Raw genomic sequence first — 17,923 nt, forward strand, 5'->3', positions numbered from 1 at the left:
AAATCAAAGTCCACTCCTAGACATAGGACAATAGGAAAGTTTTAGCCATGGCACTAGGAGACTTAAAAACAATTAAAACACGTTTTATTAGATTTTCTGTAATTATATACAACAGTGTCAAAAACAACATGTAAACAATGCTGAACGTACAACAAAACCACACCCCTCTAGTGGGGAGCTGGTGTGCACAGTCATGAATAGCTTTTTGTCTGTCGAAAGGAAGGCTGCCTGTGTAAGCCATCCATATACCCCAGATCTTCTAGTGTTTCTCTGTGCACCCATCGGATTTATATAGTGGTTTTGCCGCAAAGGCGTAGTGGTCTGTCCATCATTTCCATTTGTTGATATGTGGTGGCAGTGCAGAACGCCAGTGTCTAACTATGTCCCTTTTGCCTATTAGGAATCTCATGGCAACTAATGCACTCTCATAACTGCTCCCTTCCCGTTCGTCCATCCCCCCCAGCAAGATGAACTTAAGTTCGGGTGTTATTGTCCTGCCCGCAAATTGTGATAGCATAGTGCAAATGATCCACCAGTTCCTTTGTATATCAGGTCACTCCCATATTGTGTAATAGAAGGTGCCAGGGGCCTGAAGACACCTCAGGTACTGTGGATCTTAGCTGTCCTTCATCTAATGTAACCTTGTGGAACTATAGTAGACTCAATGCAAATATTTCAGTTGAATTAACCGCAGCTTAGTAAGTATTGCCTGTACTCTGGGAGCCATCCGGGCCTCCACCTAGTCCTCCTCCTCCTCGAAAAGATCCACTTCCAGCTCCCATCCGTCCTGCAGTGCCATCATTGGATCAGGAGTATTATTGATCAAGTTGCGGTATAATGTGAAGATGCCATTCTTACCCATGTGTGACTCCGTAACATGTGCCTCAAGGAGATTATACTATGGGAATGTGTGTTGGGAGTCCAAGGAAAACTTAAGCATATGGCGCAGTTGTAAATATCGATAAAATTGTGACTTATGCATTGAGTAGGTGTCGGCTAGGTGTTGGGACGTGCCATTGGATCAGGAGTATTATTGATCAAGTTGTGGTATAATGTGAAGATGCCATTCTTACCCATGTGTGACTCCGTAACATGTGCCTCAAGGTGATTATACTATGGGAATGTGTGTTGGGAGTCCAAGGAAAACTTAAGCATGTGGCGCAGTTGTAAATATCGATAAAATTGTGACTAATGCATTGAGTAGGTGTCGGCTAGGTGATGGGACGTGCACATTGAGGTGCCCTCCCAGACATTCCCCAGTTTGGAAATACCAATATTTTCTAACATACGGAAGCCCTCGAGTGCAGCTGTTTGCTTAAGCCAGCTCCCGGCCCACAGCAGTGTTTCTGCTGTTGGGGCTTCATGCTCGCTGATCCATGATTTTAGTGATGTTTGGTTTGCAGGTGGTAGGGTTGTGGGTTTATTGGAGCTTTAGGGGATGTTGAACTCGCCACGGTGTTAAAGAGTGTGGATTTCCGCTACTAAAGAGGGATCATCCTTTCCCATGAAAAGCCAATCATTCATGGGGACCAGGTGGCTAGCCCAGTAATATAACTGCATATACTCAATCCCCAACCCCCTTCGGATGGGTTCAGAACACATTTGGTGTAAGAGAGGCAGGGCTGGGCTAGTCTCCTGGCCAGAGGAATTTCACTGTGTTTCCCTACTGGGTGTGGAAGAAGGAGCATGGGCTAAAGTGTTGGTAGTTCTGCAACATATAGAGGAGCCTGGGCAGTGCCATCATCTTAAATAAGGCTCCTCTGCCCGCTATTTTCAGCTGGAGCATCTCCTAGTGATCCATGTCCCTTCGTACCTGATGTGATAAAGATGAGTTGTTAAGGTCCCATGCCGTTTTTTGAGTGAGGGCCATATACATCCCTAGGTATTTGAAATGTTGAGTCACCCATTGTATGGGGAAAGTGGCCCTAATGATGAGTTGAGGGTCAGTTACAGGGTTTTAAGAGGATTTGGGCCAGTTCACGTGAGACTGATTGCAGTTGCATAAATTTCAAACATAGATAGGAGACAGGCAGAGAGCTGAGCGTTTCGTTGGATCCACGCAGCCAGGGGCTCGATGACAAGGGCGAATAGGAGTGGCGACAGGTAGCAACCCTGTCTTGTCCCTCGTTCAATGTTAAAGGTTGGGGAGAGTTCTCCATTCACTTGGACACTTGTCCACGGTTATCATATAATACTTGGACATGGCAGCACAAGAGTGTACCAAGATCATACGCTCCAGAAAGCGGAACATATATTGCTTTCGTATAGAGTAGAATGCTTTTTCGACATCAATTGAGCTAAGGGGCTGCGCTCAGTGGAATGGATAGTCAGAGCAATTGCGTTATTCAGGCGTTAAAGGCAGTAAAGGGTTCTGTGCTCTAGCATTAAGCCATTTTGATTCGGGTGCACCAATGTTTGGATGATCTTTACCGGGCAGTTTACTAACACCTGGCACTAGGAGACTTGATGTTTATTCTTGCTTTACCACTTTATCAAAATATACTGATTATGAACTGTGTATTTAATGTCTGGGCATTTCTTTGGTGAGCGTAGTTCCTAAGACTCGCAATCGGATCCACTCACACCCCAGTTGTTATGTAATCAACAAGATGGAAACCAAACAATCAGAAGGCATGTTTTTAATTAATCTTGGCCTTCCCCTTGTGACACATTGTGCGATCTTGGGTAATCACTTTCTGAACATATTTCTCTACTCATTATTATTGACACAGTTAGGAAAAATGTAAATGAATTTTAACACTGGTAGAAAGTATGTAATAGGAAAACAGGACTATAAACCCAACATTCATTTGTTTACCCATGAGTATAGAACGCCCAGTCTCATAGTCTATTCGCTAAGATGTGGTGTTGTAAGAAAGTTATGAAATCTTGAATATAGCAGTCTTGCACTTTGTTGTGGGTACTCCTGCTTCACCAATTGTTTGATGATAGTCAAAGCATACATTTCCTGTTCCTTTTTCCCCCTGATTGCCATTATGTTAATTGAGGTGGGTGAGCCACTGAAGGCTCAACCCGAGCTCAAGCCAGGCTCTAGCTCAGCTTGAGGTTCTATTGGATCTTCGAACCCACGCCAAGCCTTTAATTGGCATCTGTCTCCCACCCACACTCTACTCGTAAGCATCAAGAGTTAAAGACAAAGCAATAACTTTTCACCTAAAAGGAGAGAGGGAAAGAGATTACCATCTAGTTGCTGGATTGCATAATGTGAAACCAGAAAACTTGGGATCAATCCTAGCTTCCCAAATTGTGCGCTGTACAAAACCTTCTTTTATGATTGATTTAATAAACTATAATGGTGTTCCATGTATAATAACCTAGGCCACCCAGACTTTGGGCATGACAACTGACATACCTCATAATTTGCTAATGCCAGTGTTGTCAAATTGTCTCTAAGCTCATGTTTAAAAACTATTACTTTTAATAAATGCCTCTCAGAGACTATATATCAGAGACGGAAGGGCTGTGACCAAACGGCCAAAGAGGAGTTTCTGGGGGTTCTAGAACTACCACAATTTGAGCCCAGTTAAAGGGACGAATTAGACATAGCACTCCCTAAAGAGGAGATAATGTTGGTCATTAAAGACATGCCCAGGTATAAGACACCCGACACGGATGGGTTCCCAACAGAATTCGCTACAGGTCTTTAATCAACTAAGGGACATAGGCATCTTTACTCAGTCTATGAGAGAAGCGCTTATTGTCCTGCTCCCCAAGCCAGATGGAGAACTTGAAAAGCTTGGCTCTTACCGCCCACTCTCTATGATCAATGTGGATGTGTAGATCCTATCCAAAATTGTAGATAATAGAATACAGAGGGGTCATTGAACAACTGGTAAATGAGGACCAATGAGGATTTATTCCCAATAGAAGTACTCTCATAAATCTCCGTAGACTTAGTCATGTCAATTATATAGTGCAGGATTTTCAGGCAGAGATGGCTGCGGTTATAGAGAAAGCATTCAACGTGATTGAGTGGGACTTTATGTGGGCAGTATTGATCCACATAGGGTTTGGTGTGAACTTACTGTGCTGGATAGCCTTGTTGTATCCGGGACCGACCACCAGGGTTCGATCTGGGAGGTTTACATCTACCATCTGGGCAGGGATGGCCCTTGTCTCCCCTCCTGTTTGCTCTTGTCTTGTAGCCACTGGCGATTCACCTGTGGGTGCTACTACAGGGGTTGGGGACACGAGTGGGGAATTCAGAGCATATAATATCCCACTACGCTGACAATGCAGTGGTGTATGTGAAAAAGCTGCAGCGTTTGGTGCTTCTTTTTGATGTCTGCTTTGCAACAATTTGAGTGGCTGTCGAGGCTCAGGATGACTGTTGACAAGTCCTTAATATTCCCACTCACACAGCTGGCTGGCAAAGTTTCAGTCTCCCTACTGGACCTGGGTTTGCATTTCGTATTAGATAATGTTTGGTATCTGGGGATACAAGTGGCACATACCCCATAAAAGCAGTATGAGTATAATATGGATAAAGTGCTGCGGAGCTTGAATGCATCGGTGGTCTTTTGGAACACGCTTCCGTTGCAGGCAGGATTGCAGTGGCTAAGATGGTGTATTTGCTCAGGTGCCTCTATGTACTCTAAAACACACAATGCCTCATAGGCTGCCGTGCATTTCAGATATTGGGTTTTAATTGCAAATGTATGGGTAGGCAAACGAAGCAGAGTTGGCTTGAAAGTACTTAAACTAGACATGCAAGACGTGGGAATAGGGCACCCAAATCTTGAATTATACTATATACCAGCACAGCTCCAATATGCTTCTTAGTGGTGTGCAGATGGGCCTAGTGGGGAAAAGAGTTTTCTGGCGGGGGCACGGGGTGCAGATAATCAGTCACGCTGTCTTATGGAGGGAGCTCACCTGCAGGACGACTGCTCTTACATGGTGAGGTGGGTGGCACTGACCTATGACCTTTCATGTGTAAACCTCCATTCTCTAGAAGTTTACTGACATGATGGTTACAAACGTGCCTGCAAATTGCGAGGGATAAGTCAGTTTCAGCCTGGAAAGATGGCGGCTGTGAGACACTAGGGGATCTCTATACTGGGGAGAGGCGCATTACCTTTGCGGAGGCTTTTGAAGGGGGCCCAGGTCAGTTTTTGCAATTAGCCATACTGACCAAACTACCAGCGAGATCTGGACTGGTTTTCCGAACACACCTGACCGGTCACAGACATTAGAGGTACTGCTTGATATGTGATCTCCCAGGAGACTGATATCTCGTTTATATAACTCACTTAAATATGATGCACCTAAGTTCTTGTCCGTGCTGCTATATAGGTGAGGTATGCGAGCATTATTACCAAAGATGGGGGTACATGCTTTGGGGATTTCAGCTGGAGAGGAGAGGGGATGGGATAGGAAGACGGCTGGGTCTGCATGTTGTTTTGTGACGATTTTTGTGCCTAATACACTGTGATGCCTAAAGGTTGTACTGTAATTTGTATGGTTATCTGATACAACCGAAAATAAAAAATGTTAAAACAGATTATCAGTTGGAGGTAAACTTCTGTGGTGTGAACATCAAAGAAAATGTACTGTTCTTTTTAACCTTTAGTTTTAACCAGTTGAACAGGCACTGTTGCAGTCTGGAGTCAATAGATACATCAAGCAGAGTTACAACAATAGCATAGCAATATTATACAGCAGTACAAATAGCAACCTTTGGTACATTTGGGGAAGGGGACTTACGGTAATGACTCAACACAGGCTCACTCAGAGGGTCCAAATATGGATTGGGAGGCCTGGAGATATTGACGCAATGGGCGGCAAATATCTGTAGGTCTGCATACCTGTGGATGTAGGGTTCCTTAAACCTCCGAGTGAGTGAGTGAAACAGGAGAAGAGATCCTTCAAACATTGTGTGTTTCGAGGGGGGAAGGTGGGGGAGGGGGAGAGGGGGTTTCTCCAGTTCATCGCCACACTACTTTTTCCCATCAGTAGGGCAAGTGTCACAAGTCACCTGTATGTATTTGGAATGTCTTTGACATATCCGAATAATGCAATCAGCGGGGTAAGTTTCAGGGTGAGGGAGGCCATACTGTTGATCTCCTGATTCAGTTTGGTCCAGTAAGTGTGGACCAGAAGGCACTTCCATGCTAGGTGTAAGAAGTCAGCATTAGGAGAACCCCCACTACAGCTGCTGATATCTGTAGCTAAGCCCATGCCTGGCCAGAAATATAGGTGCATTGTATGTTTTGCATATGAACTGAAGGTGTGGGTGGTGAAATCTGCCACTGGGTGAGACCTGTTTAGTCTGTTTACAGCAGTATATCCAGGTCTTGAGCTGGATTTCAAACCAAAACTCGAATGGCCACTTGTTTTAGCGTTCCGGGGTATAGCAGGGTTAATTGGCGTGATGTTATAGAGCCTGGTGATTAGGACAGTGGAAAACCCCAGCCCACGGATACTTGTCAGGAGTGGCCATTCCCTAGCCTCACCCGGGGAAGGCATTCAGACATCATGTATCGTAATGTGGATTCTATTACATGGTAACATCTGCATTTTGCAGGGTTAACGGTCGGCCATGATCTCCCCAAAGGATGGGAACTTACAATTGATGAACAGGTCCCCCATTTTCTGTGACCCCTTGGCCTTTAGTTGCTGACTCCCACCAGCCTCAAATGTCATCAGCATTCTAGGATTTTTGATAAGCGAGGTATGTGAAGAGTACATGTCTATATATCCTGTATGTGTAGTTAAACGGGATCATATCCTGGCTGTGTGGTTCGCTGTATGGATTTCGGTGCAGGGTCAGGTAGTGTGCATCAGGTCTGCAGTTTAGAGTGGGACTAAAGCAGCCAGATCTGCTTTCAAGTTCTGATTGGTGCAACTGTCTTGTGTCGTTCATCCAGTAATGGGCTAATTGGGTATGCACAGTTAGGTAGTATTGTTCCAATCTAGGCACAGCAGATCCTCCTTCCCCATATGGTAGTAATGACTTAGTCCAGGCAATTCTAAACTGACCTTCAGCCCAGGCCAGTCTAGTCATGAGGAATGTCCGTTATATAAAAAAAAGGCCCTCATCGGTGGAATTGGGAGATTCTGGAACAGATAAAGTAATCTGGGAAGGACCTCCATTTTCATTATCGCCACTCTGCCTGCTAGAGTGAGGGGGAGTTTGATCCATCTCTGAACTTGCTTCTCCAGCCTGGAGCCTCACCTGCCTTAGGTTCACGGACCAGGATATCTGTTTTAATATGAAACTAGATACCTAGGTATCATGCAGGTTGCATTTGCCATTGGAGAGCAAATTTCAAGTCAGGGCGGGCAGTTGTTTCCTTCAGCGATCGAATGACCGACTTATCCATATTGATTTGTACGCCTGTTCTGGTCCCAAAGGCCATAACCTCCTGAACCACCAGTGCATGCTTTTATCCGATGTGGATCTGTTTGGCACAAGCCCCTTCTAATCAACCCTTATCATGTAGGGATGTATGCGGAGCAGCCATTTAACAACTAATTTGGCTAGGATCTTTGTGTTCATGTTCAGCAGCAAAAGTGGTCGATAAGACTCATCTCATAAATGTGCAGGTTTGAAGAAACTGTGCTGTATTACTTGTTTTAGCTTCATATTCAACGGAGCATGAAGTAATTTTGTGGAAGTGTCCGCCCTACTTTCAGGTTATAGCCAATATAATTGGAAATTGAATCAAAGACACTCTTGTACTTTGAACACATTTATGTATCTGATATAAAACAGTATGCAGTGACTAATCTGATGCCTCTAGACATGGGATGTTTATGTATTTGGAGCAGTTTTTGTGACAAAAGGGTGGTTAATTAAACAATGTGAAATGAATTAATAAAGGGCTAACCTTGAGAACTACCCTTTTACTCTTGTAGTTAGATTGATATTGGATTTTTGAGGGATTACCACAAAGCTGCAGTGTGGAACACCATTATTTCTACAAGCACAATTGTACTGGTATGATTATAGCAAAAGCATGATTTCTACTGAAACACTGATAACCTTAGTTGTTCTTCGGACTTTCTTGGAAGTACTAATGCTGCTGCAGTCAAGCATTCTCTTGAAGAGGGCAGTGTTTGAATTTCCTTTGAACTAAGGTGTCTCCTACACCTTCCACACGTCCATACTTGAAAGTTGAAACAGTGCGGCAATTGCAGCGCGCTTATTCGAAGGGGCTGTGCCGACGAGGGTTGGAGTTGGCACAGAAGCATTATGGCGTTTCCATTAAATTACATTAGTATTCTGAAATAATTTTCTTAAAAAATGGACTCCAAAAGTAATGGCCTTAGTCTTGTTAAAATGTTACTGTTGTTTTCTTCTACTTTACAGAACACTTGAAGGATAGATTGGACAAATATGTGCAACAGTGGAATGGACTTGTGAAGGTGTTTCGAAATGAGAGAAGGGAAGGTCTAATTCAGGCAAGAAGCATTGGAGCCCAAAAGTCTAAGCTTGGGCAGGTAAGCCAGCCCTAACAAATCATTGTTGTTACTGTTACATATGTTGAATTATCCTACCATTTTAGTTATTATATGTGCTAGAGCAGGGTTTTTTTCTGTAATAAGAGCTTCTAATATACAGTGAAAATCATCTACTACTGCTATTAATGTTGTAAGTGTGAAGACATAGAACAAGATTACATTAGTGGCCACCATGTGCAAGAATACCAGCACTGGTAATCGTGAATAAGACATAACAGCAATATCTGAGATGTTCCTAGCATCAAGGAAATCATATTAGTAATAGGTTTCGCCAACACCGCATGATTTATGACGCAAACATCGGATTTTCCTTTTGGAAAAGGCTGAAAACTTGTTTTTTTTCCCCACCTATAAACTGGAATAGACCGTGAAACATTACAGCTAGGGCTCTCCTACCCTTCTCGTGTCATTTCTGAGTTTCTGCTCAGCGCGGGGGGACACTGTTGGTGTAACCAGGCACTTTACAAATGCTGTTGATGATGATGATTTAACTACATATACTGGCAACTTAGCCATTTTCTCCAAACATTAGTTTTTGAGTTCTGAAAATACAAATTTTCGTATTGTATAGAAACTTTTCAATTTGAGCTTTTATATATTAATTTGACCAACCAAATGCTTGTAGTTTAGTGGCTGGGTTGCACTTATATATTTTTTCTAACAGGTACTCTGTCAGCTACAATCCCCCTGCGTTCATACACTGGGAATGTGCTTCCCACCCAGAGGGCGTGATCCTCAGTCAAAACACGTGATCAGCGCATCTGACAAAAGCATTTTACCAAAGCCAAGCTTGAGCACGGCTAGCTCCAACTAAGGCCTTCTCACCAACGCGTCCATTACACATTTCCTCACCCCTCCCTCCCCTAAATGCATTTTTTAGCTCTGTCGAAGACCTCCTGTGTACTGTACCAATCCTTACAGTGGACTTTCAGTTAGCCTATTGCTTATCATTGGTTGGCTTTCTTTTATTTGTAAACTTATTTTTATTGTTTTATCATGACAAATAAAAGTAGAAGAGGCAGCACTTAGGTCAATTGGCCACAGTAACAGTGGAGCAAGCAGTCTTACATAACCTGCTATTATCAGGGGTTAAAAATAGGAATCAGAGTATTGCCATTTACTTATTAGAGTATAAAGTTAGGCGACCTCTGAGAACAGCTCATTACAGTAATCCAACCATTTACTCCATACCCTTTTATGTTTTCCAAAACAGCTTCGGGTTTTCTAGACTGTTGCTTCTGCCAGGGCGCAGGCATCCACGTCCCGCAACCATAGTACAATTAAAGGCCGCGCAACTAAATTCCAGTTTTTGGCAATATCCCTCTTGTCTACTAAGCAGCCAATATTGAATAACAATTTGTCCTCACTTGATCCATCCGACTGTTGGTGAATTCCCAATGGGGCCCTCTGGGGGTGAGGTGATCTAGGAAAGCTCAACACACTTTGTAGGGTGGTATGAACCTAGGAGAAAAGTGAGTGAATCTGTGGACAATCCCAGATCATGTGCAATATGGGACCAACCCCAGAATACAGCAGGTAAAATACTTCATCTGAGATTTCCGCTTTTTATGCAATTTCTCAGGTGAGTAGTATGTTTGATGGAAATATTTAAATTGCACCAAGTGCAGCCTGGAGAAGATTGCCTGCGTCCTACCCACCATCTTGGCCTCGAGTCATCATCATCCAGTTCCCCAAGGTCCATCACCCAATATTCCCTCAAAGCTGGAGCAGGTCTGGTGCATTTTTTACTAATGTTTTAGAAAGTCTTTAGACATCTTTGTCTCCTCGAGAGTCAGCTTGGCCTCAAGAGGCTATTATCCAAAATGGAGTTGAGGGACTCCTTGTTCCTCTGAAGTGCATGACAAAACAAAAGAAATTGGTTTTAGGAGATATTATACCGTCCCCAGTTAGGCGAACAATTTAATATGTGAACGAGAGATAATCTTATAGATGGCTACTCAACCCATAATCAAGATGGGAAGTATACTCCATGCTGAAAACTACTGTTTAAGGTGACATAATAGTGGCTTTATTTTCAGTTCCCAGTATTTATCTGGTCTCATTGAGATCTGAAGGGCAAGTTACCTAAAGGGGTTTGATGACAACCGGAGGGGTGGGACCATAGGCGCTGCGTTCCAAGGAGAACTAGCAAAGACTTGTACCCGTTTATCCTTACATCCGACATGTCCCCATATATTGTATGAATCTGGAAAATTCTACGGACCAATAGGTGCAGGCATTCTGAATACAGCAGTACATCATCTGCACCCAGAGCTATATGGTCTTTGATTCCACCACCCCAAACCATTACCTACACCTGAGCATCACTGCAGATCCATGCTGTCTAGGGTTATATTGCTAAAGCAAATAGGAGAGTGGATGACTTTGCTTCTCCCTCTCTCTATCGTGAAAGTATGCAATTGATTCATACCCATGCCCAAGTGTAGAAGTAGAGGAGCTTAACTTCTCCAGTATTAGGGGTGTCTTTCATAGATTCACATGCCTGAAACATTCCCCGTCGTCGGAGTGGGAGTCCCACGGTACATAAAAAAGCAATAATATGCCATAAATATGTAGTAATACTAATAGAAAATGAACCAGGAAGTAAAGCAGCCAATGCTACAGTAGGCAAAAACTTCCACCTCTATGACTCTCATAGTCATTATGTATAGTCCAAACTACAGCCAATCAGGCGCCAGCACCCACCAGAATGTTCTCCCCAGAGGCTCAGGCTCTCAGATTTTCTACCGCACGTCGTGTGTAAGGGAGTCTCCCTGAGCTCTGCTCAGTTTCTTACTTCTAACTTCATTTCCTTCTACTTTTAAGGCTGTCTTCTAAGAAATCTCTCTTTAGAGCTTGTGATTGCTGTGGTAAGCTTCGGCTTTTTGAAAAAGATCCACATAAAAAGTGTATCTATTGTCTGTACCCAGATCACCAGGCCTCTGACTGTAAGATCTGCAGAACCATGCCTCAAAAGACTCTCAGGGATAGAGAGGGTTGGTTACTTCTGTGGTTGAAAAGGCTAAAGGATTCTTCTAATCCTGCTTCTGAGGTAGGCAGTATTGCCTCTGGTTCTACTTCAGCCTCTAGGAAGAGGCCTGCGCCTGAAGGAATGTCATCGCCTAAGGCTAAGCTGACTAAAAAACAACCACCTGCTAAGGGACTGGATAAGCCTTCAACATCCAAGACTGTCCCCACCAAGGACACGGAAAGCACCTCTGTTTCAAAAAAGGGGACAATCCTCAAGTTTCCCCAATCATCTGAGAGGATTTTACCACAGACCTCATCTACACCTACTGCGATGTCCTCTTCTGCTTCCTCGTCGACGAGAACGACGACAACAGTGACATCGACGGTAACATTTTCCTCTCCTAAACCTGGTATGGTTATGTCCTCGTCGACGGCGTCTCCAACTATGGTATTTGTTTCTGTGAGGCCTGTGTCGTCGACGTCCGTCGTCGGCGCCTCGTCGTCGACACCTCTAAAGGCGTTACCGCCGACGAAAAAGACTCCGTCGACGAGCTCGTCTTTGGGCTCCACGCCGTCGACGAAAATAACACCGTCGACGAAGAGTGTCCCGTCGACGAAGAGTGTCCCGTCGACGAAGAGTGTCCCGTCCGACGAAGAGTGTCCCGTCGACGAAGAGTGTCCCGTCGACGAAGAGTGTCCCGTCGACGAAGAGTGTCCCGTCGACGGCGAGTGTCCCGTCGACGGCGAGTGTCCCGTCGACGGGGAGTGTCCCGTCGACAACGAGTGTCCCGTCGACGAAAAGTGTCCCGTCGACGAAGAGTGTCACGTCGACGACAAAACCATCGGAAGGGAATCTTCCGACGACGCCGCAGTTCTCATCATGCACGGCACTGCAGGTTTGGTCTCCATCGACGGTGTTTTTAACACCACAACAAGCATCAGGTCAGATACGTGAAATGCAGCTTTCACCCCTTTGTATTTCGCCTCATAAGGTGTCCTCTGAAGTGCCAGACCAACTTTTGGACACTGAGAGTGAGGATGAGATGGTCCAGAATACTTTTGGACAAGCTACTAGTCCATCGGAGTTGCATATTAAACTTCAAGAGGAGGATTGTGATGATTCTCAATCTCCTGTTAATGTATCGACACCAGTGAGTAACCCTGTTGCCCAAGTGCCTATGGCTTTGCTATCCAACTTACAATTTATGCTGGACGATTACTATAGGAGGTTTCCACCTTCAGAATCAGCAGCTTCTGGACCGGCAACTCCAACTTCGGAAGCACCTTCAACCGTGCTCCCACCGGTGTGTCCGCCTTCACACCCGCAACCACCTCATGAAGGGGATCCGCAATCTTCGGAAGATGAAGACCAAAGGGAAGAAGGAGAAGTGGATGATTTATCGGAGTGGGATGACTATAGGGTACAGTCTCCTTCAACATCTCCTCAGACTGCGTCGGCCTCCCCTCCGGTGGATGTTGCGAGTTTTCACTTATTGATGGAACGTGCAACCGAACGTTTTCATATAAAGATGGAACAAACGCAACAAGAATGTTTCTTATACGATTTCAAAGATCAGCCCAGACGACAAATAAAAACAATACCCATTGTGGATTTCATCTGGAAGGAAGGTATTAAGGTGATGTCAACGCCGGCTTCCATTCCTCCGGTCTTGCCACGCATTGATAAAAAGTATAAAGCTCCCGAAAAGACGCCTGCATGTCTAATTGGACAGGCAAGACTTGACTCAGTAGTAGTTCAGGCGGCTCAGAAGAGAGCCAGAAATCCATCCTCGGCAATTACGGCGCCGCCGGATAGGGATGGCAGACGCCTAGACTCAATTGGAAAACGCGTTTCCACCATGGCTGCAACGACGGTTCGTGCTGCCAATGCATTGGCAATCTTAGGTCGGTACGACCGCCAAATGTGGTCTGACATCGCACCATTTATCGATCTCATCCCTGAGCAATCCAAGGCTGAAGCACTCCAAATTCTTCAAGAAGGTCAAAGTATCTCTGAAGAGATTATCGATTCAGCTGTAGATGTCGCATCTACGGGATTTCGTCAATTGGCAGGAGCTGCTGTTCTGCGTCGACAGGGATGGTTACGTTCCACTTCTTTCAGGCAAGAAGTCCAAAACAGAGTCTTAGACATGCCATTTGATGGCGAATATTTATTCGGCCCCAAAGTGGAGGAAGCTTTACAAACAATAAAAAAGGATACTGAAACAGCCAGATCCTTGGGCACTCTACAATTCCACAAGCCGCCCTTTCGAGGAGCGAGAGGGCGAGGAACGTCCTTCAATAGAGGTGGATACCAACAACAACAATCCACATACCGACAAGGTAACCAGCGCTATCAGACACAGCGCTACCAGTCTTATGGGCAGAAAAGATCACAATACACCCCAAACAGGGGTAAGACTAATTACCGCGGCAAAGACAAGCGACAATGAAACTTTCCACCTGCCACCACCATCTTTCCACCCTCACAAAAGACTTGGCGGAAGAATATCGAAATTTTACTCCAACTGGCAGTCTATAACAACAGACAAATGGGTCCTGGATATTGTGGCCAGGGGCCATTCCCTGGAATTCGAAAAATTCCCTCCAAATGTACCGCCAAAAGGACCGCCTCCAGCTCACCTGAAGGAGCTTCTTACCCAAATCAAAAAGATGATACAAAAAGGAGCGATCGAGAGCGTTCCTCAGAGGATGAGAGGATTAGGATTTTACTCCAGGTTCTTCCTGATAAGGAAGAAGAACGGGGAGTGGCGCCCGATACTCGATCTTCGCGCTTTAAACAAATATCTACGGAAATTGACGTTCCGGATGTTATCTCGTCAGGAAATATTGCATCTTCTACAAGCAGGAGATTACATGGTCACTTTAGATCTCCAGGATGCATATTTCCACATCCCCATCCTACCCCGCCACAGGAAATTCCTTCGCTTCAGGGTGGCTGGCAGGGACTACCAGTTCAAGGTCCTTCCTTTTGGACTGCGGTCAGCTCCAAGAGTATTTACAAAAGTGTTAGCTCCAGTGGCTGCGCACCTCCGGCTGGAGGGAATACACATTTTCCCATATCTGGACGACTGCCTTATAAAGGCCTGTTCTCACGAAACCGTTCAACGTCACCTTCAACAGTGTCTGCACCTGTTTCAATCTCTAGTCCTGACAATCAATTTCAACAAGTCCCAAATGCAATCGTCTCAAAGAAGAGCATTCTTAGGTGCGATTTTGGACACTCAAAGACTCAAAGCTTTCGTCTCCAAGGAGAGACAAATGAAAATAAGTCGGCTAGCACAAAATCTCATGCAAAGAAAGTCAGTTTCTGTCCGACTGTACAAGTCTTTTCTAGGGATGGCATCGGCTTGTATTCCATTACTTCCAAATTGCCGTCTTCAAATGAGGCCGCTTCAGGAGGAACTAACCTTGCAGTGGCAGCAGGTTTCGGGCACTTTCGAGGACCTCATTCAAATCACACCACTCATGAAGAAGTCTCTTCTTTGGTGGACACAGAGGTGCCATCTGAGTCAGGGTTGTGCATTCCTTCAAGAAGCACCAAGTCTAACCATCACTACGGATGCATCCCTCGAGGGCTGGGGGGCTCATCTACAAGGCCTCACGATCAGCGGCAAATGGACTGCACAACAGAAACTGTGGCACATCAACCGTTTAGAACTCAGAGCCATTTTTCTGGCACTCAAGGCGTTTTGTGCCATCATTCAGGACACCAATGTGTTGATACGTACAGACAACACCACAAGTATGCACTACGTCAACAAGCAGGGGGGAACTCGATCGCTTCTCCTGTCTCAAGAGGCGCAGGAACTATGGACATGGGCTCTTCACCACAATGTACATTTGCAAGCAGTGCATGTTCCGGGGACAGAAAACGTCCTAGCGGACACACTCAGCAGAACAACGATCACCACCCACGAATGGGAGCTTCACCAGGAGACAGTGGAACACATATTTCACCAATGGGGTTGGCCAGACCTAGATCTATTTGCGACAAGTACCAACAGCAAATGCCAGAGCTTCGCGAGCTGGCACCCCCACAAGTATTCTCTGGGGAACGCGTTCTCCATCAATTGGTCTCTGACATTTGCGTACGCTTTCCCACCGATTCCTCTAGTCCCCAAGGTTCTGCGGAAGATGAAGAAGGAACCTTGCCGACTCATCCTGATTGCGCCCAGGTGGCCGCGCCAGTATTGGTTTACAGAACTCCTCCTCCTGTCGGAGAGCAAACCAATTCAGTTACAACCAATCCCGAACTTGCTCAGCATTCAGGAAGGTCAAGTCTTCCATCCGGACCCAGCATCGCTGAGATTAGCGGCCTGGCTCCTGAACACCATGAGTTCGCACACCTGAACATTTCGGAAGACTGTAAAGAGGTGCTGGCCAAGGCTAGAGTGCCCGCTACCATCAAGACGTACAGTCTGAAATGGAAACGCTTCTGTATCTGGTGCCGTTCAGCAGGGGTTCACCCTTTTTTAGCTAAACCTGAGGAAATTCTTCCTTTTTTCTTGCAGTTAGCACGAACAGGTCTGTCACATGCTACTCTAAAGGTGTTTCTGGCTGCGATATCCAGATATCGACAGGATGGGTCCAATTCTCTGTACTCAGCAAGAATTATCCAACAGTTCTTTAGAGGCCTCTTTAGAATGTTCCCTCCTGTACGCTGTCCGCCTCCTTCGTGGCATCTGAATGTGGTCCTAGGTCAACTCATGCGTCACCCATTCGAGCCCATCCATAAAGCCGACATGAAGTATCTTTCGTGGAAAGTATCACTACTCTTAGCCTTAACATCCGCCAGGAGAGTTAGTGATATCCAAGCTTTCACGGTGCATCATCCCTTCCTGCAATTCACAAGTGATTCTGTGATACTTCGCACAAATCCTAAATACATTCCGAAAGTACCTTCGGATTTCCATCTGAACGAACCTATTGTTCTTAAGTCGTTCTTTCCAGACCCGCAAACACCTGCGTAAAGAGCTTTACACTCGCTTGACATTAAAAGATGTCTTAAATTCTATCTACAAAGAACATCTACTGTACGCACTTCTGACCAGTTGTTCATTACCTACGGTGCTATTCGTAAGGGGCAGGCAGTTTCAAAACAGACTATTGCAAGATGGATATCTGCTGCCATTGCCTTTTGCCATACACAGGCTGGGAGACCTTTACCATCTGCGCCCGAGCGCACTCTACAAGAGCGGTCTCCTCATCTACGGCCTTATTTGCTGGAGTCCCTCTTCAGCAGATCTGCAAAGCGGCTACTTGGGCTAGTCGCCATACCTTTACCAGACATTACTGTCTAGAGTCAATCAGCGAGGCTGATACTTCTGTGGGTCGAGCTGTTCTACGGAATCTGTTTCATTAAGGTGAGCCTCTGTTTTCCCACCTCCTTGTTTTTCTGCTGTCAGACGCTTCTTGTGTTATGTTTTCACATATTTCCATGTTTTGCATCCAATTATGCTTTATGCTATATGTGTATTTTCACTTTGCATTGTTATTTGCATTACTAACTGACAATATTGGCGTTATGGGCGTCTGTTCAGCAAGGATATGTACTGCTAGCTACTCTGATTCAGGCATGTGAATCTATGAAAGACACCCCTAATACTGGAGAAGAACAATAGTTACTTACCTGTAATCTGTGGTTCTCCAGTATTGGTGTCTTTCATAGATTCACATGCAACCCGCCCACCTCCCCTCAGAGGCTTTTTAGGCTATTATGGTTTACCTTCACTCCTTGCGAGAAAATCTGAGAGCCTGAGCCTCTGGGGAGAACATTCTGGTGGGTGCTGGCGCCTGATTGGCTGTAGTTTGGACTATACATAATGACTATGAGAGTCATAGAGGTGGAAGTTTTTGCCTACTGTAGCATTGGCTGCTTTACTTCCTGGTTCATTTTCTATTAGTATTACTACATATTTATGGCATATTATTGCTTTTTTATGTACCGTGGGACTCCCACTCCGACGACGGGGAATGATTCAGGCATGTGAATCTATGAAAGACACCAATACTGGAGAACCACAGATTACAGGTAAGTAACTATTGTTCATATGCTATAAACCTAAGCCCAATGTTCATTTTATACAGCACCTGATATCTTAAGGACTCTATGACAGAATCAAATACCTTTTCAAAGTCCAAAGCCTCCAAAGCTGCCGTTCGGCCCACTCAAATCCAACAGTGAATGCAGAGAGCCTCACAATACATGGTCTCCAGTGGGTTTGCCAAAAGATTGCCAAATTTCCTATAAAACTCTGAGGGTAAACCGGTGAGGCTTGGGGTTTCCCCTGAGGGCATGGCACAATTTGCAGCATATATTTCTTCCATGGATATGGGCAAGTCCAATGTTGTCCTGTCCGCCTTTTGCTTTGAGGGAGTCGGGAGGTCACATATAATTGGGTTGCCTAATTCAGTCGCAGAGATGGCAGAATCTCTGTAGAGT

At 45.1% G+C, this 17,923-nt stretch overlaps 1 protein-coding gene across 2 annotated transcripts in view; it reads left to right on the top strand.

The window, feature by feature from the left end:
• The window catches only part of GALNT7 (polypeptide N-acetylgalactosaminyltransferase 7), a 597,040-nt gene that overhangs the window by 390,784 nt on the left and 188,333 nt on the right, over positions 1-17,923 (top strand). For both annotated transcript variants that reach the window (XM_078677071.1, XM_078677072.1), the window contains exon 4: positions 8,336-8,466. In XM_078677071.1, the coding sequence (XP_078533197.1) occupies positions 8,336-8,466 (131 nt within the window). The remainder of the gene's footprint in view (positions 1-8,335; positions 8,467-17,923) is intronic.

This window comes from Lissotriton helveticus, chromosome 2_1, assembly GCF_964261635.1.
Source record: "Lissotriton helveticus chromosome 2_1, aLisHel1.1, whole genome shotgun sequence".
Taxonomy (NCBI): domain Eukaryota; kingdom Metazoa; phylum Chordata; class Amphibia; order Caudata; family Salamandridae; genus Lissotriton; species Lissotriton helveticus.